This window comes from Sinocyclocheilus anshuiensis, unplaced genomic scaffold (assembly GCF_001515605.1).
Source record: "Sinocyclocheilus anshuiensis isolate Anshui unplaced genomic scaffold, SAMN03320099.WGS_v1.1 scaffold2688, whole genome shotgun sequence".
Taxonomy (NCBI): Eukaryota; Metazoa; Chordata; class Actinopteri; order Cypriniformes; family Cyprinidae; genus Sinocyclocheilus; species Sinocyclocheilus anshuiensis.
Genome location: NW_015543988.1, coordinates 158,262 through 179,073, shown reverse-complemented (window position 1 = coordinate 179,073; position 20,812 = coordinate 158,262). Strand labels below are relative to the sequence as shown.

Here is a 20,812-nt window from a genome sequence, read left to right as displayed (position 1 = left end):
TACACAACCTGTGTGATTTTTTTAATGCATGCATTGTATTTAAAGTATAATTGATAAATCTACATAGATCAAACTGCAAAATTGGAGTTATTTCCTTATTATTCAAACATATTTTGAAAGACGTTTCTCATGCTCACCAAGGCTGCATTTATTTTATTTAAAAAAAAATATATAGTAAAAACAGTAATATTGTACAATATTATTACAGTTTAAAATAACTGTTTTCTTTTTAAATACATTTGTATTTAAATACAAATGTAATTTATTCCTGTGATGCAAAGCCTAATTTTCAACATTACCCCAGTCTTCGGTGTCACATGATCCTTCAGAAATCATTCTAATATGCTGATTTGCTGCTCAGCGCTTAATATTTTGTATGGAAATCTACACACACCACACACATATGTATATATTGAGAGAGGGAGAGAGAGATGAATGATAACTCAAAAAATGGAACACTGAAAAGTGGGAAGCTATTACTTTTTGAAGACTTCGAAGACTTACATCTTTTTTTCCCGGCAGATGATAAAACTGGTCTAAATCTGTTAGATTTACACTGAAGGATGGACCAGAGCCATATCTAGAGAGTATCAGAGAATAAAGACTTGAAATTGGACTTTTGACTTGGCCAAAATGCCTTAGCAGCCACATAGCAGCATGCTAAAAACCTCTCAGAACTTATCTGCATTGGCATTCACTGGGTTGTGTCATTGTGCATTTTCATTAAGTTCAACTTTGCTTAACTTTGTCTCTCTCGCTAATGCTGCCTCAGATCGCCAGCTCTCATGGAAAATTAATGACTTCTGGTTGCTTTGTTGCTGCAAAGCGCTGTCAGTGTGAATGCGTTTAACATTAAAGAAATAGCATGTATTGCTTTAGTCAGGACACGGTGTAAACCAAACGCTGACTCTATCCTTACAGATGAAATATGTTATGTTTTCACTGATGAAATTTCTCCTATCCCGGTTTAATGTGCAGAGTCAACTTTACTGAGCTTCATTTTCCCCTAAAGGGTATTTTGTTTTGCAGTATTTGGACATTTGGCAGTGCATTTACTGTATTTATTTTATAAAAAATACAGTAATATTGTGAAATATTACAATTAAAAATAATTGTACTTTTTAATAGATTTTAAAATGTAATTTATTCATTGTTTTTCAGAAATCTTTCTAATATGCAGATTTTGCGCTGAAAAAGCAGAAAGAATACATTTTCTCAGGATTTTTGATTAACAGAAAGCTCAAAAGAACATTTAAAAAAAATAAAAATAAATATATATCTATATTTGGTAACATTATAATTGTCTTTACTACCACTTTTGATCAATTTAATGCATCCTTGCGAAATAAAAGTATTAATTTAAATAAAGTATTGATTTATCCATACATTCTTTAGATTAGGGGGCAAGATTAATTTTAATCACTTTTTTTTTCAAAATTTAGCACATACAAATGGATGTTTTAAATGCATTGACCCCAGAAAATAAGACATTATTTACTCTCTATATGAATCATGTTTCCATGATATACCCAAAACGCTTTAAATTTAGCTTACTTGTGTGGCCATTTCATCAATTTTGTCTCCAAAGTAGTTCGCTCCGAAGCTCAGTAACACAAGTGTATGTGTGTGCTTGTGTCTGCTCATGTGTGTGTTTTAAAGCTCTGAAATATCTCTTCAACCAGACACCAAATGAGTTCACAGCTTGCAATAAAATAATATATTGTTACAATCCCCTGCCGGTTAATCTCTCCTCACCTTCTCCACACTCTCTCTCTTGTCTAAGTCCCGCCCTCACAGCCATACATCCAGCTGGAGTCTGATGAGCCGTGGGTGGAGGGAGACGAATACACGGTGACCTGCATCGCTCCTGATGCAAAACCTCCTGCAGAAATCACCATGTTCAGAGGTACGCCGTCACTTAAGAGCACGACTCTTTATTATGTCCATTAAGTGGGGCTCTTATGAGAGAATTACACTGTAGATACACAACACCGATAAAAGATGAAAACTCTCGCTGGGAGCTTTCAAAGCAGTGGCTGTAAACTCAAACCAAGAGACTTCATGATTCATTTACTACGTTTTGTGTCACGCCATCCCTTGGTAAGAAGTACCCCGAGGCAGCCTACTGACTCTATAACTTCTGGGGTTTTTTTTCTTTCCTTTTTCTCAGATGGAGAGGAGCTGACGGAACCTGATTCTTTCACAATGTCAGGCTCACAGGATAAACTTCTGAACACTCATGCTGAAGTCATGTAAGTCTGTGTGTGAACAATGAAGGTGTAGAAGGCTTTGCAGTTGAATTCTTGTCATCATTTTACCTTTTATTGTATGTCCTTCACAATTTGTCATTTTAAAATGAGAAAATAACTAAGGTCATGTTTTTATATACTGTATATAAAGGCAAAGACGCAAAGGTTGGAAGAGATTGACCTCTTGAAAATATTTATTTTATATTTCACCAACATGTCCATTTTTTATTGAGGGACGGTGGTGTAGTGATAGGGCAATAGGCCTTTGGGTATTCAAGCAATATTGCAAGGAACAGTTATCCCAAAAATGTAAATTCTCATATTTATCCACCTTCGTGTCATTACAAACCTGTATGTTTTTATTTCTTCTATGAAACACAGCAGATGTTTATCAGAAGGTCCAGGCTATATTTCCAGTGTAGCTCCCAAATCTCATTCATGATTGCGTTCAATTTAAATAGTATTTATATTTAGAGGTGGGAAACCGCCAGTATACCTTTTCTGCAACATTTTATAGACTTTTAAAGATATTTAGCTGCACTGCCCTGCTTTTAATGTCACTACGGAAAAGGTTTTATTCAGAAATGTCTACTTAAATGTTATTATTTTATTTTTAATTATTTAAAAGGTCTCACCAGGAGAATTTCTATGAGATATATTTTAAATATCTGTCACTTCCATTGAATAGAATGTAAAAACAACAGCATTTATTTGAAATAAAATTCTTTTGAAACATTAACTGAACTTACTGGACCCAAATAAATAAATAAATCAGAATAAAAAATCAAATATGCCATATAGCAGTCAGTCATGAGACTTTATAATAAATGATGCTTGTGTCTTCTTGAGCTGGCACATTTTACTTTGTACACAAGTGTAATTGTAAGATTTGAGAGCTACAGCAGAGGGGAACGATTAAGTGAATTCTGACCTAAATTTCCATACTTTCCTCAAGCAGAGCTGTCATATGGCTTCAGAAGACTTGAAATATAGCCCCAAAGTGTCACTTCATGGTGATTTTTTTTTTAATATTTGGAACTTGAAAGCCTCACTTTCACTTTTATTGTATGCAAATGAGCAGCCTGGACATTCTGCTTAACGTCTCCTTTTGTGTCATACAAAAGAAAGAAAATCATACCAGATGAAATGATGTGTGAAATGACACTTGACGTGTAGAGTCTTCCGTACCAGGATCCCATTTCAGTAGTGTTACTACCTACATGTTTTCTTTATTAAAACCTCTTTTTAACTTTACATGCAGCATAATTACCTAGACTGACCCAGATTTTGCAGCCTCATAAATGTTTAGTCTATATGGGCAAATCCTGAAATCCATGTGGAGTTTTTTTTTTTTCAGAATATCTTCTGCATTCCACTTTTGCTGCACTATTGAATAAGGTATTGCTGACAAAACAAATCTTGAAGGCCAGGTACTGTACAGTTAAGTGAACGCTGGCAGAGCTCCAGGCTGGCAAATGGAGTAAAGTTATGAGCTCAGTGGGTTTGTGGGTAATTGTGGCAACATCGGGGATGAGAGAGTGCCACAGTGTGAAACGCATTAACGCAATTCAACCCCGCTCTCTCTTTACAGCATCAGGGCACGAAGTTCAGACAACGCACGGCAGCTGACATGTCGAGTGAAGAACCCAGCTGCTCCTCGAGCTCTCGAGACTAGCATGACCATGAGGGTATACTGTAAGAACCCTGCCATTGTGTAAATTCACACTGAATGTGTTTACGACTAATTACACCTAATCATTAATGGTAATATGTATTTTTTATTGTTGTGCGTGATGGGAAGAGCCAGTGGATTTGGTATGTGAAATCTCAGGTCGAGCAGAGTTTAATTAAATGGAGCACACACTGTAAATAATGAAAACCACCATGACTTTGAATTCATCGATTTTCTCGCACAGTTCTGAGTTCATGGCCACAGCTGTGTGACTCGTAGTCAATTGGGCCTTTTTCCTGTCAAGTAATACTCTTGGTCCTTTCACTATGAAAATTAATTTGCCCTTCACTCTGAGATGATAACACAAGTACAAAGAGTACACCCTGAACCATTAAAGTCAACATGAAGCACTGTCTACCATTTTACTTCCACAATGTGACTTATTTTCATGAGAAACAGGATATTCGATGAGAAAAAAAAAATTAATTTATTAATTGGCTATTGTGAAATGTGGTTTTTAAATAACCATTATTCAAGTCGAAATGTTATTTAAAATCTAAATACATTACGTTACAACAACAAAATTGTTTAAGGTTTGGTTTAGATGGAAATAACTCCTTAAAATCATAGTTCACCCCAAAATGAAAAATGTGTCATCATTTAGGCTACTCATTATTATATGGAGCTCCTAAAGGGATATGGTGATGGTAAAAAGAAAAAAAAATTGCAGAGTTTCTCGGAGGAACACAAATGGTTTACGAGCAAACACAAAATGGCCATATATTAACGATAAGCGTATGGTCTAACGTGCACGGGCACTTAGGGTGTGTCCGAATCCACTTTTGCTAGTTTAACGATGGGAAAAACGGTCATAGCCTGGCACATGGTCCAAAAGGGTTGTACCTATTCTCTTAATGAGTCATGGTTGTGTTTTGGGCGTAGCGTGCAATAAACCAATCAGAGTCTCAACTCCCATTCCCTTTAAGGCCAGTTGCGCTCGCGCCATGGTGTATTCGCTATTTACATGGCGGAATTTGCAAGAGCAAAGACTGAACGCTTCTCCGGAGAGGAAACGGATCTGCTCGTGCACAAGGTTAAAGATCGCGAGCAGACCATCTACGGGGAACATTAATAATCTTTTACATTGTAATCCTTTCATTTTTAATATCTGGCATGTTTGTGCGCTGTTGCGCATCCCTGTGTGTGTAATAAGCAGAGTGTATGTGCATTGTTCACTCGCCTATAGGCGCATATTACTAACGCGCTCTTTAATTAACAAAAAATAAAAAATATTGCGCCTTTAGACCAGGTTTCAGTTGGTCAATGGCGCAGTCTATTTCAGTTGCCTCAAAATAGCAATGTGCCAACAATGCACCTGAACACACCTCGTTTTCAGACCAGCACACCCATAGGCGCAGAAATGGGCGCAAATGCATTTGCTATTTAAACAATGTGGCGCAGGACATGAAAATGATAACTGCGTCAGGCTGAAACTAGGAAAAAACACTTGCGCTAGGTGTATGATAGGGCCCAAAGTTTCTAGGTCAGATGCAATATTTTTGTGAGTGAAGTGAACACAGAGTTTTACGAGAGAATGCAAAGTTTGTCAGGGTAATGTAACATTTTTGCAAGAGAACGCAAATGTTTTGCGAGCCGACCTGACACTTCTTGCGAGAATGCAATATTTTAGCGAGTAAAAATCTGTTTTGCTAGAGAATGCAGACTTTCTTGGAAGAACTTAGTATTTTTGCGAGAGACCACAAATGTTTTATGAGTGAACACAAAGATTCTCAGGAGAACGCAATACTTTTGCTAGAGAACGCAAATGTTTTATGAATGAACGCATAGATTCTCAGGAGAACGCAATACTTTTGCGAGAGAATGCAAATGTTTTATGAATGAACGCAAAGATTCTCAGGAGAACGCAATACTTTTGCGAGAGAATGCAAATATTTTGTGAGTGAACACAAAGATTCTCAGGAGAACGCAATCCTTTTGCAAAAGAACGCAAATGTTTTGAGAGAGAAAGCCAATTTTCTCAGGGAAACTCAATACTTTTGCGAGAGAATGCAAAAGTGTTGCGAGGGAACAATTAAGCATTAAAATAGCCTACTCCTCCCAGCTTATGTTTTTTCCATCACCTTGTCACATTAGGGGCTCTGTATCATTTCAAACCTTGCTTTCTTCTGCAAAACATAAAATATACACTTAAAAAAAAAAAAGTGTTGTCCATACAATTAAAGGGACTGTTAATGGGATTCAAAACCACATTGAACTCCACTGACTTTTATGTTACGGACAAGAAACACTGAGACATTTTTCACAATATCTTTTGTGCAAACTTTTTTGGTGAACTATCCCTTTGAGGAATCAATCGCAGGTTGCCATGTTCAAGTAGGTTGATTTTTGTTTCATGTTGACTTCAAAAATAAACACTTTTCAAATCAGTTTTAGTGCATGTTTCACCACACAATTTTTCCGTTTTAAGTCACTTTGTAAGCTTATCTGTTATGTTATTAGGTGAGCTTTGATGCAGCCTAATGCACATTTTAAATTCCATGTGATATGATGCATTTCACAGACATAAGCTTCTACCGAAACGCCAATCACATTTGTTCTGCTCACTAAATTTATGCTTTAAAACACTGCCCCCCATCCTCTCACCCCAGCTCATGGTTCCATTACCGCCCAGCCAGTGCAATAAGTGCTAATGTAGCAGAACCGATGGCCAGCAACGCTGTCTTACTCAGCACGCCTGGCCCATCAAATCCAACTTTCCACTGCCCATTTTCATCTGCAGCAGATTGTGAGCAAGATGGCACTTTGTCATGGCAGACTCTCATTCGTCCATCGCGCCCGCTTGATTGGGGCAATAACAAAGAGTGACCCAACCCCATAATTTATTTTATGGCAAATGTATTATTCAGGAGCCCCACTGTAATTTATTCATGTTCCACATTGCCTTATTACAGTTTAAACATCTGTTATTTTGGTTTATGGACTGGTGCCAGTGTGTGGGTCACTCTTTATACTTAATGGTTTCATCAAAGGGACAAGCGATGTCTTCCTGCTGCACTGGCATTAAATATCCTCGATTTAACAATGTTGTACGGGACTAAAATAGAGTCATGCTCTTCCTGAAACTTGTGGTCGTTTTTCTACCCTTCTCTTTCTTCTTCTTCCTCCATTTCATCTCTCTTCACTGGCACTAACATGAAAAGAAGCCCGTCTTCACAGAACAAAGGCGAGATCTTTTGTTTTAATAATATTTTCCCTCCTTCTCGCACACGGACCATTCCTCTTTTCATTTCTTCTTGAGAATCTCGTGAGCCGTGCTGCGATGCATGCGAATACATACGAATGATTCGAACTTCTATTGATGTCGTAACCCTTCATTCACTTCCTTCAGTTCCCCCGCAGGCTCCGGTGATCATGGGATTAGAAAATGAAGAGGTCAAAGCTGGTTCCTTTCTCAGGTTGGTGTGCATGTCGTACGGGGGCAACCCACTGGCCACTCTGCATTGGACTAAGGTGAGAGAAATATGAGAAGTTCATCCTTGGTTGCCCCTTTTCTTTTTCCGGAATAATTACTTGGCCTCTTCCTTTGCTTGAATAGGATACGAAATAAGACCTTGAGTTTGTTTTATAGTTATCGATTCAAATTTTATTTCCCACAAATGAAAGAAAGATATTTTAACAGTAACACTTTACAAAAATATCCCATTAGTTAATGCAATAACTAGCATTAACAATTAGCAATACATTTTTTACAGTATTTATACATTTTTTGCAGCATCAAATATAACTGTTCTTTGTTAGTTAATGTTAACTCAGGCCCATTATATTGAAGATACAACTTTTGATTTTAATAATGTACTGGTAAATGTTGAAAATAAAATGATCTAAGATTAATAAATTCTGTAGAAGTATTTTTCATTGAGTTAATGTTAAGTAATGTAGATAACTAATGGTAACAAATGGAACCTTATTGTAAAATGTTACGGTTTGTGTTACCGTTACGAATGCATTGAACACAAATACATTTGTTTAAAAAAAATAGAATTAATAAAATTAGTCTAAATGTTGTTTCCTGTGTCACAGTTTTAAGAAATATTACATATTTTTTTATAATTAGAGAAAACCATGTGGTTACAGGGTTTAATGCAAAATGTGGGACATATGTAAGCATATATTGTTATAATTATTAGAAATATTAATTATTGTGTATTGTATTTGACTTATTACTTATTTACTTATTACTTATTTTACTTTTACCATTATATATATATAGTTAATCATTTAAACAACAAAAAAATAAAGTTAAAAATTAAAAAGTTTTTTTTGTACTACAATACATTGAATATTAAACAGATTATGTCACTTAATTATTAATAATTATTTATTAATGTATGTTGCTGTAATTGTTGATACAATACAATTGTGAAGGTCAAGACCTCTGAGGTGGGAGAATCCAAAATCATTACTTTTTGGGTAGAGGATATTAGGTTAATTTTATTATGGAATAGAACAAACCAAAGAACATGGGATTTGTGCCTCTAAAAATTCACGAGACACCAAAGTGTACTGCCTTCATGGAAAGTGCCACATATATAAATTGGTCCAAATGTTACGTTAAGCAGGTAGCTGTTAGATGAAAAATGATGGGATGCTTCATTCAACCATGCGAGAGCTGTTTACCAAAATGCTTTGCAGGCCAATTACCATGAATGTAATGCCAAAAGGTCACAGTGGAACATAGGTTGCTAAAGTAATTTGAAGCTAGGTAGAATCTGGCAGGTGCACCAGTGGTTGTTATATTCTCGAAATTGTCTCAACCTCAGGAATTATGAAGCATTGGCGTCTCAAACAGCTTAATAAATGTGATGCAAAGCTTCAGTGCCACTGAAAATTCTGCTGCGACTGTGTCGGAGGACTAACTCAAGATAACAGCGTGCATATGTTCACAAAGAGACTATGCTGTGAGCACAGAATGAAGAAAAACAGAGCGTTTTTATAAAGGCCATTCAACATTTCTTAAAGACACTCTGAGAGCGGCTCTCGGGTAATGTTAAGTGAACTGCCCTAGTGTAAATTTTTCTCTTAAATAGGACATTAAGAAACTATGATAAATTTTGTTTTTTTTAATTCACCCATTTATTTAATAGTTTGTTTGTTTGTTTGTTTGTGTGTGTGTGTGTGTGTGTGTGCGCGCGAGAGTCTGTGCGTGAGTGAATGACTAAACTCAGCAAGCCTAGGGGAAAGCTGAGAGCTGCAACCAAGAACTTTATTAAATGTCTGTGTTTAGAGACAGAGAGAAGATGTCAAGCTTTAAATCATTTGCAAGTGAAGTCTAGACCGCCGAATCTACTTTTCAATTCATGTAGTGTCCCGCAGACCGACTCACAGTGGAGACTCTCAGTTTACTTTGATAAAATGTGTCAGTCCTGACATCTCTAATAATTTTCAGCTAATGCAAATGTTAGTGTCTGCAACACTGCTGACTGGATGACTGATCTCAGACACAAATGTCTTTTTCTAGAAGTAAAGTTTGCTTCTATCTATCTATCTATCTATCTATCTATCTATCTATCTCTATCTATCTGTCTGTCTGTCTGTCTGTCTGTTTGTCTGTCAGTCTATCTATCTGATTTTCTAATAGATTGTATTGCCTTCAAAATACTCAAACTTTAGGCTTTAAAACTTTAAAGCTTTGAACTATCTATCCATCTAATCTGTCTGTCTGTCTATCTCTATGTCTATCTGTCTGTCTGTCTGCCAGCCCGCCCGTCCTTCAGTCCATCTATCCATATATCTGTTCATCTGTCTGATCTGTCTGTCCATATATGTCTATTCATGTCTATATGTCTATTGTCTATGTATATGTTTGTCTGCCTGTCTATCCATCTGTCTGTTTAGCCATCCATTCATTCTCCTATCCATCTATCTATCTGTGTCATCACTTTTCTCTTTTTCAGAACGGAGAAGTGCTGTCCACTAGCTGGGAAGAGGACATTGTGTCACGTCGGTCCAGTAGTGTGTTGAAAATGAAGGTGAAGCAAGAGGACAATCATGCTGTGCTGCGGTGCGAGAGCGTCAACCAAGTGTCTCGTTCACCAATATCCCTCACACGCACTCTGAGCGTCCTTTGTGAGTAGTCCAGAACACATTATAGCTCTTAATCTTAAAAAACTTCTACTCAAAAACCCATCAAACTTCTAAGAAGGCCGCAAGCCTCTTGTTGCTAGTAGTTTTCAAAATAGCCTTAAAACAAAAGCTTGATCTTTCATGACACGCTGTCACTTACCATAAGCCAATTACACATGGCTGTATCATGGCTGACAAATAAATCAGGTCAATACTTGCTGCTACTTCCAGTTTCTGTAATCTTTCATTAACAGAAGATGGTTCATGACGGTCTTGTTACAACAAATTCCAATGTCAAACAACCCTTTCTTATCTCAAATCTACTTCTGTCAGGACCACTATCGTCAAAGATGATTGACAATTAGCATACAGTTTGGATTGGCGGTATGGTTCTGTTCTGGGCAAGAACTCCCTGCGCATCCATGCAGCCTAGCATGGATGAGAGCAGGGAGAGCAACGATAACACCCCCAGGGTAAACAGAACAGAACCAACATAAATGTTTTGCAGATATCGTTAAAGTACAATAATTTTATTTACACATTTTAGAATTAGTCTGATTCAAAGGATAATCAGAAGGCTGAATCCTGACTGACAGAGGAGGAGCTGGGGATGGAGGAGGGTAATTAGCTATTGAGCAATGCGAAAACTGCTGATAATACTGAAGGACCTTATATATGAATGCTTAGATAGGTGTCGTATTCCTATAGGTAGATGGGGATCAGCTGATGTGAGCTTGACTGACGTGACCTGCCAGAACTAACGCTACACTTGATTTTCATTGGCACATACCTCTTATTGAGAATTTTTCCTAGTGCACACAAATACTGATGTCAGTTGGGTGTTATTAGAAGATCTCTCTAGACACTTCACTCGCCATTTCATTGATCAGCTAGATCATTATTTCTGGACTGTAAGAGGATCATGAGAACATATCTTAATGGCCTCAGATCTGTTGTGGCATGACTAGCTTGTTTAAACAATTTGCTGGAGAGATCTGCCGACTGTCCATTTATCTTGCTTCTCTTTCTGTTGTGGTGTTCACTTTTCCTCACAGTTGAGCCAGCCAAGGTAACGTTACTGGGCTCCTTTGAAGCCATAGAGGGAGAGGAGATCAATCTGCTCTGTTACACTTCCTCTAGTAATCCTCCGGTCCACATCCGCTGGTGGCTCGGGTTCAGGGAGCTCAACAGTACGGATGTTACCATCTCTGAGGTATTTAACCTAACACTTTACAGTCAAAATCGAGGATGTGAAACTCTTCTCTTACAAAAATGGCCATAGTTTTTGACCATTGTTTTGTACATTATTGACACAGACTTTACCTTTTCAGATCCGCTTCAGCTCTTTTCAGCATTTTTTTTTTTATTTGACACTGTTTCTGTGTCTTGCTTTTGATAGGTCCATCTAAACACTTTCACAAGCCATTATGCCAACAACAAAAAGCTTTGTGAGGAAGTTAGAGCAAGTTATTTATTTTTCATTGGCTCAAGTTAAAAGATATAAATGTGAATCATTACCCTACATTTTTTTAATTGGATGAATGAAACATTTTTTTCAGTGTAGTTACTATATATATATATTTGTATTAGTTTGGCCGTAATTAACCATGAAGCCAGGGTCAACCCTCTAAGCAGGTGTCAATTAGAGCTTAGCAAATGAGCAGAATTAAAAACTTTGCCAATTAAAATAATGAAAATGATCAAGGCAAAGCTCCTTTTCAACACTTTCCCCAGAAGGACATGTAGAAATCAGTGTTTATAGTCAATTTGTGTCACTAATCTATGTATTCAACTCTTAAAAACATTTCAAAACCTTGGCTTTGCTAAGTTTGCCTCACTTAAATATGTTTATGGTTGTTTAGTGAGATTATAAGAGTTACAATGGACGCCAACGCTTTTGTCAAAATGATTTTCTTTGCATTTAATGATCAAATCCCATGAACTACAGTATATCTGATTAAAAAATTGATGCACAAGGCCAGTTTCAAGAATGTCTACTATTATGAGACAGTAAATCACGGTAGCATAATTTAATGTTTCCACTCTTGTGTGCAAAGAGTACACTTTTCCTTATAAGAGCCCTTTACACAGACCATATATTATGCTCAATAAAAATGAAAGGTCTCATGAAATATTTGTGTTGCAGGGGGATAATGGTGGGATGATGACGATGTCTAACTTGACGCATAAAGTGTCACGTGAGGACAACGGTCTTTCTCTGACTTGTGAGGCGTTCAACAAAGGCACCCACTTCTCTAGCGTTCGGTCTGAAGAGCTCATTGTTTACTGTGAGTGACCGCTAACATTTTTATCTAACATTCAGGTAGAATGATCCCTGATAAATTAATTAATTCTGTTGCTTAACTACCAAGGTCATAGGTTTGATTCCCAATAACTTTTTTTTTTTTTTTAATTAATACTTATTTTCAACATGGATGCATTAGATTGATCAAAAGTGACAAGACATTTAAAATTTCACAAAACATTTCAATTTCAAATAAATGCTGTTCTTTTGAACTCTCTGTTCATCTTAGAATCCTGAAAAAATATATATGTTGCAGTAAAAGATATAAATGTGAATCATTACCCTACATTTTTTTAATTGGATGAATGAAACATTTTTTTCAGTGTAGTTACTACATAATATTCTGTGAGATCAGGGGCTTTTAGAGTCTCTCTCTCTCTTTTTTTTATCTCGCTCTCTTCCTCTCCAGAGGTTGATTTGAATGAAACATAAGTGAATAAATGCCGACCCGAGGTTGCTCGGCGCTTCACAGGAATCATGTGACACTGAAGACTGGAGTAATGATGCTGAAAATTCAGCTTTGATCACAGGAATACATTACATTTTTAAATATATTTTTTAAAAGAAAACAGTTATTTTAAATTGAATTAATATTTCACAATATTACTGTTTTTACTATATTTTATTTGAATAAATGCAGCCTTGGTGAGCGTAAGAGACTTCTTTCAAAAATATTTAACAAGTATTACAGATCCCAAACTTTTGAACAGTAGTGTATTTTGAGAGAAATGTATACCATGAGCCCATTATAACGTTATCTAAAATAAATACATTTTTTGCAAATATCTCAGCAATGTGCTTATTGGAGTATTAGTTCAGTTGATGTCTGTTCCTCTTGTCCCATTCTTTTTTTAACAGATCCTCCTCAGAAGGTGTGGTTAGATGCTCCTCCACCGAACGTCTTCTTACACTCTGGGACAGCTCTTCGTTTGGTCTGTTTCTCCAGTGGTGGCAATCCCACAGGTCAGCTGGTCTGGTTGAAGGTGTGTAGTGGTATGAACGTTTTTCATGACAGTTACAGATATGTTTTTTTAGCTCTGCCATTTAATAATCCTCCATGTCTGTGTGTGTGTGTGAACTACAGGACAATAAAGTCGTGCAGAGTGCATCGAGGCAGGTGTCTTCAGAGCGTGGTGTATCACGAGAGCTGCTTCTCAGCCTCCAGCCCAGTGACAATCTGGCCACTTACCGCTGCGACTCCTCCAACAAAGCCAAGAAAGTTCTGTCCGCCCAGACCAAACTCAGGGTTCTGTGTATGTTTAGAAAAAAACACACACCATACAGTGATGCTAAACCACTTTTTTTTTCTTTTTTTTCTGGTGTATTTATCTTGCTAGTCGCCAGTTAATACATACTTTGTCACTTATCAAAGACGTCATTCAGCAACTGATTTAATTTGTTGTACAATTCATACTTTCTGTATTTCCATTTTTTCTGCCTGTCAAACATGATAATAGCATAATAAAACTTATTCATAATGAATAAACAGAGCATATTTTATTGTGAATTTGAATTTTGATTTGCACAACAAATAAAACTATAAAATTGCCAAAAAGACATTTTAGTTATTATTATTATTACATTTATAAGGATGTATTAAATTTATCAAAGAGTAAAGGCATTTATAATTTACAAAAGATTTCTATTATATTCAATTAAATGTTCAAAATTCTTTTGAATCCTGAAAAAAAAAAAAAAAATCCTCGTTTCCACAAAAATATTAAGCAGCACAACCATTTTTAACTTTGATAATAATTAGAAATGTTTCTTGAGCAGCAAATCAGCATATTAGAAGGATTTCTGAAGGATCATGTGACACTGAAGACTGGAGCAATGGCTCCTGGATTAAAAGTACATTTTATAATATATTAAAATAGAAAACATCTACTGTGAATTGTAATAATATTTCACAGTATTACTGTTTTTGAAGGATTTATGATCAAATAAAAAAAAATGCAGCCTTGGTACTTCAATTTTTAATTTTTTTTTCCCATATAAATTTAAATTGTACAAATAAATATGTAAATAAATACAATTTCCAACAAAACATTTCAGTGAATATACAAATATATATATAATGATTTATAAAATGTTATATATTTATTTTTTTTTTGTTTTATTTTAATGCTTTATTTGTCCAAAATTGTCCTAAAAGTGTTCAACGAGTACAACTATTTCATGTGCGCAGCGAATAAAACTGTCAACATAGAGTTGAGCATAAAAGTTTGTTAACAAAGAAACTATGAATCTTAATATGCTCATAAATCATGTATGGGTTGTTAATAGATAGGGTTAGAACTGTTCATTTTGTGAGTTTGGATAAAACTGTTAAATCTGGTAAATGACTATTTTCACAATTTCTTTTTGGGTATGCCTTAAAATCAAGACACATTCTAATTAGTTGTTCTTGGTATTGTCTCTCGATCAGTTCCGGCAGTGAGCGTGAAGGTCGTGGCCAAGCAGCAGGAGCTGCGCAGGGGTCAGACGCTGGACCTGGACTGCCTGGCCGGAAGCAGCAATCCCACTGCAAATATCAGCTGGAGTTTGGGCCCCGTCATGTACTGAAACACTCACTTACAAATCATCACACACACACACACACACACACACACACAGCTAAATACAGTATTACTAAGTCCAAGACTCCCAATGGGATTTTGCTGTCCATCTGATTAATTCACATAAATAGACTGCAGAGTATTGCCCCTTGGTCCACAAAACACAGGCAATACATGTACATTTCAGGTGAATTTTGCTCCAAAATTACTCAAGTCATTTTTAATGCTGAGAAGTGTGCAATAATTGATGTCTTCTGATGTGGATCTGTACAAAAAGAGCAGAAGTTGTGCATGAGGGCTCAATAAAAGCTCTTTGTAGAAGCAGGAAAGTGTAAAATGTTTGCATAGGCTGATGGGCAGTTTGGCAATCCATCCGAGACCTTTTTTTAATGTCTGTATTAGGTTTCGACTGGCAGCCGGTGATCACTAAGTCATTATCTTGTTAGAGTCAGTCTCTGGCGCTGTCAATATGTGGCCAGTTGAAAGAAAAAAACTTTTACGGCGATTGTGAGCAGATCAGTTGTAGTTTTTTACCAGCTAAGCCAAATGATATGGCTCAGCTTTTATTTCTAAAGAAATTCAGCTATAAAACTACAGTGTTTGTGAGAGGAGGACTGGTCTGTTTCGAGTTTTATAGGTTTTCAGTTTTGTCGGATGGTCCCTGCGGGGCCCTAACGCATGTCGGGCAAACAAAAAGATTTCACAGCAGGTGAACGCTATTACTGTGAAGGCCTTTATCGAATATTCATAGTCTATTTTTGCGATATTACTCCAAGGGGAAGTTTTTGAATTTATTCTTCTTTATATAAAATGTCCATGTGAAATAACATTGTGAATTGTCATGACTTTTATGAAGCTTGATTTTTTTTTTTCCCTCTCTCTCAGGCTGAAGGGAGTTGACCAGGCTCCTAAAAAGGCTGAATTTGGTGGAATGTCCCGAACCAGTAAACTGTCCCTCACTCTTGAGTCCCATCACTGGAAGAAAAGGATCACCTGTCAGGCCTTCAGTAACGTGCTGTCCGAGGGTGTCAACAACTTCTACACTCTCAATGTGCTCTGTGAGTTTTCTGAACACCTTTGAATGGGATTAATTTGATAAATAATATAGTCAGCTGACAGTCCTGTAAAAACACAATGTCATAATATAGTCAACAAAAACAGTTGTTCATGAATAATTGCACGTCAGTAGATAGTCAATTAAAGATTTGCTAGAGCTGAGTAAATCTTTGAATAGACATTGCAAAAAGTGGCCTTAGACGTCAATACTAAACCTTTTTGGCTTTATTTCCGTGTTACTGTATATAAGTCATTTTACAAATGGTTTTGTCACCCTCTACACAATAAATAAACGTATTTATTTTTTGTTTATTTATAAACTATGGGATTATTCATCTATTTATTTATTCATTCATAATCCTGTTTAATAAATTTTATTTATTTATTTGTTTGTAATAAATAAATAAATAAATAATGGGTTCATTTACTTATTTATTATCCCATATATAACATAAAATAAATAATTCAATCAATAAATAAAGCATTTGTTTATTTAATTGCCAAATAAATAAATACATTAATTAATTATTATTTATTTATTTATTTATTAATAATGGGATAATTCATTAATTTATTTCTTTATTAATAAATAAATAAATAAAATAAAATAAATTATGGGATAAATGTATTATTTATTATCCCTTATGTCCAATAAATGGTTTAATACAATAAAGTATCCCATTATTCATTCATTCATAAATAAAATAATTTATTTATTTATTTATTTTATGCTATATTTGAGATAATGATTAAGTAAACCATCCCATCCCACAAATTAATAATTAACAGGATAATAAACAAAAGTATTTATGTATTTATTTAGAATTAATAAACAAACAAATAGTAATTTTAATAATTTATTATCTCATTAATTACTTGAATTTGTTCATTAATTTAATTACTTAACTATTTAATTTGTGTTCTTTTGTGTTCTTATTTCATACATTTTCATAATTGATAATTGATCATTGTAATTGATAGCCTTAGTTTTAACATGGGTTTGGTTTCTGTAGCTTTCTGTTATTTTGCTCTGGCAAGTATTCTGATGTATGTTTGAATGAGTCTATACCTGCTAATATGTATGGCGAGTATGTGGTATGATGTGTGCATGTGTGTCTTTGTGTCTGCAAAATGATTATGGTTTGACTTTGATCTTGTTTTGTCTGATCCAGCCAGCCACCTCTTCAAAGCCTAACACACTTTGTGAGCATGACGGAATGTCACTGTGTATCTCTCTCTCTCTCTCTCTCTGTGTGTGTGTGTGTGTGTGTGTGTGTGTGTGTGTGTGTGTGTGCATGCTCTTTGTCTGTTTCAGAACCTCCACAGTCTGTGATTTAAATATCTGTCTGTTTAAGAACAGACCATAAATTATCACTTTGCCTGCTTTATTGTCTTATATTAAGATAATATTTCATCTTTCACTTAGTGTTTGTGAATATATTTGAGCTTGTGTGTGTGTGTGTCTGCTTGTAGATGTAAGCAAATCGTTTGTGTTAAAATCTGCATTTGAATTCTCATTCTCTCTGAAATGACACAATGTACATTAATGAGACAAACACATAGAAGCCCCCCAGAGAGATCAACAGCACAATAAATCATACGCCTTATTCACAACAGACCAGTGCAGCACCAGACGTTAGAGAGGATAACGACTCAAAATCTGCTGCTTTCTGAAATCAGTTCTCATGAGCATGATGCAAAATTAACTTTTTGCCACATGTGAACTGAGAAAATGTTACTAGCTGTAAATTATGAATTTCAGAACATATTTTGAACATTTCTTCAGTAGATCATCTGTATCTCCTGGACTTGTTTAACATCAAAACAATGTAATATTGTACCTGTATTGCAGTTTCAACTGTGTGTGTGTGTGTGTGTGTGCGCGCGCGCGCGCGCGTGCATATGTGTGTGTGTGTGTGTGTAAAATGTATAATTTAATTAGGATTTAATATTTTAAATAAATAAGAAAGTGTGCCAATGAAAATTATTCAATATTAAAATATTGAAAATATTTTGGTTTGTTTTTTAATCAATTATAAATATATGAATTTCAAAATGAAACAACAGTGCTTATATCTCTAATTCATAGGGTGTTTAATGGCAGTGCAGAGTAAGTGTTAGTCTTTAATTAGAGTTGCTAATGTATTTACTTATTTGTTAGATATGTTGCTTATGTACAGTATGGTGCGACAAGCACTTTGCTTTGTTTAACTGTTGTGTTCATTGTCAAGTTTAGAAATAGGTTTGCTTACATGTTAGCACCTTCAAATGAATGTGATGTATCTGTATGTGTCATTTTGTGTAATTCAGTTCCTCCGGAGTTTTCGGATGAGCAGCCCGATCAGGTCCAGGTCATTGAGGATGAAACCGCCGAGCTTCCTGTCAAAGTCTCCGCCAATCCAGATGAAATCACCTGCGAGTGGATTTTTCAGGGCGAGAAGCTTGTGAAAGGTAGCAGACAGCACTACATGACATTACGAACCATGTCACCCTCACAAGCGCTCTAAACACAAACAGACTTAAACACACATTGCCATATGCATTCTGAATAAAACATCGATGGTTTCTGGCACAGCACCTTGGCAGATGTGATCTCGTGCTAATGTATGCAGCCTAAATGAGCGTCGCTGTCGCTCTGAATGCAACACAGCGCTTCCGGTCTTCATCTCCGTGCTGAAAGCTCTAAGCAGTCTTGTGTCGAGGTCCTTGCAGCCTTCCTTTAAAGAGGTTTCTCTGGGAGAAGGGTTTTAGCGGATAAGCCAGCTGTTTCAGTGTGTATATATATATGTGCAGGATTTGAATAGTTCCGTTTTGTGTTTGGTTTTGCGGATTTGTATTATCACAGCTCTGTGATTCACCTGTTCTGTGTGGGTTGTGTCATGTCTGTATGTTTGTGACAGAAAGAGATCCTCGTTATTACTTCGACGACTGGACCCTGGAAATCGTGAACGTTTCTCGGCAAGACAGGGGCGAATACATCATAGAGTGTTCCAACGCTGAGGGGAAGAACCGCACAAAGCTCAAGCTGGATGTACAGTGTGAGGAACTCAAAACTAACTCTGACACCTCAGCCTAACTAGGCCAGATGCAACAAGCTTTGAATATCACGTTTCTCCTCCCTGAAAGCAAAATGCTATAGTAAGCAACAGATAACCATCAGAACATGCAGGGGAGGTTTAAAATAATTTGTTTGAAAACACATTCAAAATGTGATTTAATACCTGCAAATAAGGATTTTTTAAAAATGTACTTGTTTAATTGCAATATATATATGCAAATTTGTTTATGGTTTTAGTTAAGGCTAATAACCCTGAATTATTTAATAATATTACATATAAATAATACATATATGCAAAATATAATATATAATGTTACATTATATTTTGCATATATTTATTATTTATATGTAATATTATTAAATAATTCAGGGTTATTAGCCTTAACTAAAACCATAAACAAATTTGCATTACTTAAAATATAAAAAACAAAAATATAATAAAAATAATAATAATAACAATAATAATATGAATCTTTTTAGATATTAATTACAAAATGACAAATATAGGCACCCAAAATGTCTTGACAGTGTTGGCAGTCACGGATGGTTGGGAGACAAACTCCCAACTAAAAAAACTAAAAAGAAAGATGACACAGAGTCAACATCTTTACTAATAACCACTAATGCCACATGAATTGAATATGTTGAATATTGAATATGTATAAATGCTAATTAATCTAATCAGGATGTATTTTCACAGTACTGTGAGAAGCATCTTTTAAGGTTAAAATGCCATCAGTCGGGATCGTGTGAAATATTTTTTCCTCAGTACAAATGACCACAAAATTTCTCTACGCTGTTCTCAATATTTGTACCACATGTTTATTTGCCAATTCAAACCCACACACAGACGTACACACACTTGAAAGTGAAATGAAGAAAAAAGAGAGGGACACATAGAGAAAAGAAAGAGCACTCCCACTTCCTTAATGATTTAATAATAGCACTCCTTCAAATCTAGGCCTGCATGTTCCTGCAAATCCTTCTGCACTAATGGATCTCCACGTCCTCATACAATAGCATCTGACAGTGCTAGATATTCATTATGTATGGGCCATTTGAATAGCTTTTACCAATGGTGCTGTTTTCCATGTAGGCCCCCCTCTTTCTGCCCGTTAGGAACAATGCAGAGGAGGATTGTACACGCCAACATGCCAGAGATTACGCTGGTGGTAATGGCCCACTTGGTTGAGGATATGATCCTCCTGGGGGCTGGGATGGAGATGAGGCAGAGGAGTTTGCTGTACGTGCCTGAGACAACCATTTTAGGTCCACTTTTCTAGGAACTTCAATACAACTTATTTTCCTGTATGTGAGGACAGTCAAAGCAGTGATATTTCATGTTTTAATAATTTTTGTATTTTTTTATGTTTTATAGTTATAATGTAGTTTGTCATAGTTTTTATATATTTTTTATTTTTATCTTTTATAATTATAGTTATTGTATTTATAGTCAAAGCAGTGATATTTCGTTATTAGATTTTTTATTTGTTTTTCTTTTATATTTTTCTTTTGATATTTTTTATACTTATAGCAAATGTGGCAATTAGATTTTTAAAAATGTTTTTGTTTAATTTTTTATATTTTATAAATATACTTATTCTTACTCAAAATATTTTTGATTTTATTTGTTTTTGTATATTGTTTGTTTGTGTATTTTAGATGATCGATTAAACTTTTTTTTTTTTTCCTCTGGGATATTCGATACAAACTTGCTTCCCTGCATATGAGGACAGTCAAAGCAGGGACATTTTTATTTTTGTTTTTTTA

General features: G+C 35.5%; 1 protein-coding gene across 1 annotated transcript in view; it reads left to right on the top strand.

Annotated features, from left to right (window-relative positions):
* LOC107694805 (nephrin-like) overlaps positions 1 to 20,812 on the top strand; it is a 69,496-nt gene that overhangs the window by 24,919 nt on the left and 23,765 nt on the right. Inside the window, exons 4-16 of the mRNA XM_016494492.1 lie at positions 1,784 to 1,906; positions 2,171 to 2,252; positions 3,841 to 3,944; positions 7,331 to 7,452; positions 9,897 to 10,068; positions 11,121 to 11,278; positions 12,212 to 12,353; positions 13,229 to 13,353; positions 13,455 to 13,623; positions 14,799 to 14,928; positions 15,814 to 15,986; positions 18,295 to 18,435; positions 18,885 to 19,022. Coding sequence (XP_016349978.1) covers positions 1,784 to 1,906; positions 2,171 to 2,252; positions 3,841 to 3,944; positions 7,331 to 7,452; positions 9,897 to 10,068; positions 11,121 to 11,278; positions 12,212 to 12,353; positions 13,229 to 13,353; positions 13,455 to 13,623; positions 14,799 to 14,928; positions 15,814 to 15,986; positions 18,295 to 18,435; positions 18,885 to 19,022 — 1,779 coding nt within the window. The remainder of the gene's footprint in view (positions 1 to 1,783; positions 1,907 to 2,170; positions 2,253 to 3,840; positions 3,945 to 7,330; positions 7,453 to 9,896; positions 10,069 to 11,120; positions 11,279 to 12,211; positions 12,354 to 13,228; positions 13,354 to 13,454; positions 13,624 to 14,798; positions 14,929 to 15,813; positions 15,987 to 18,294; positions 18,436 to 18,884; positions 19,023 to 20,812) is intronic.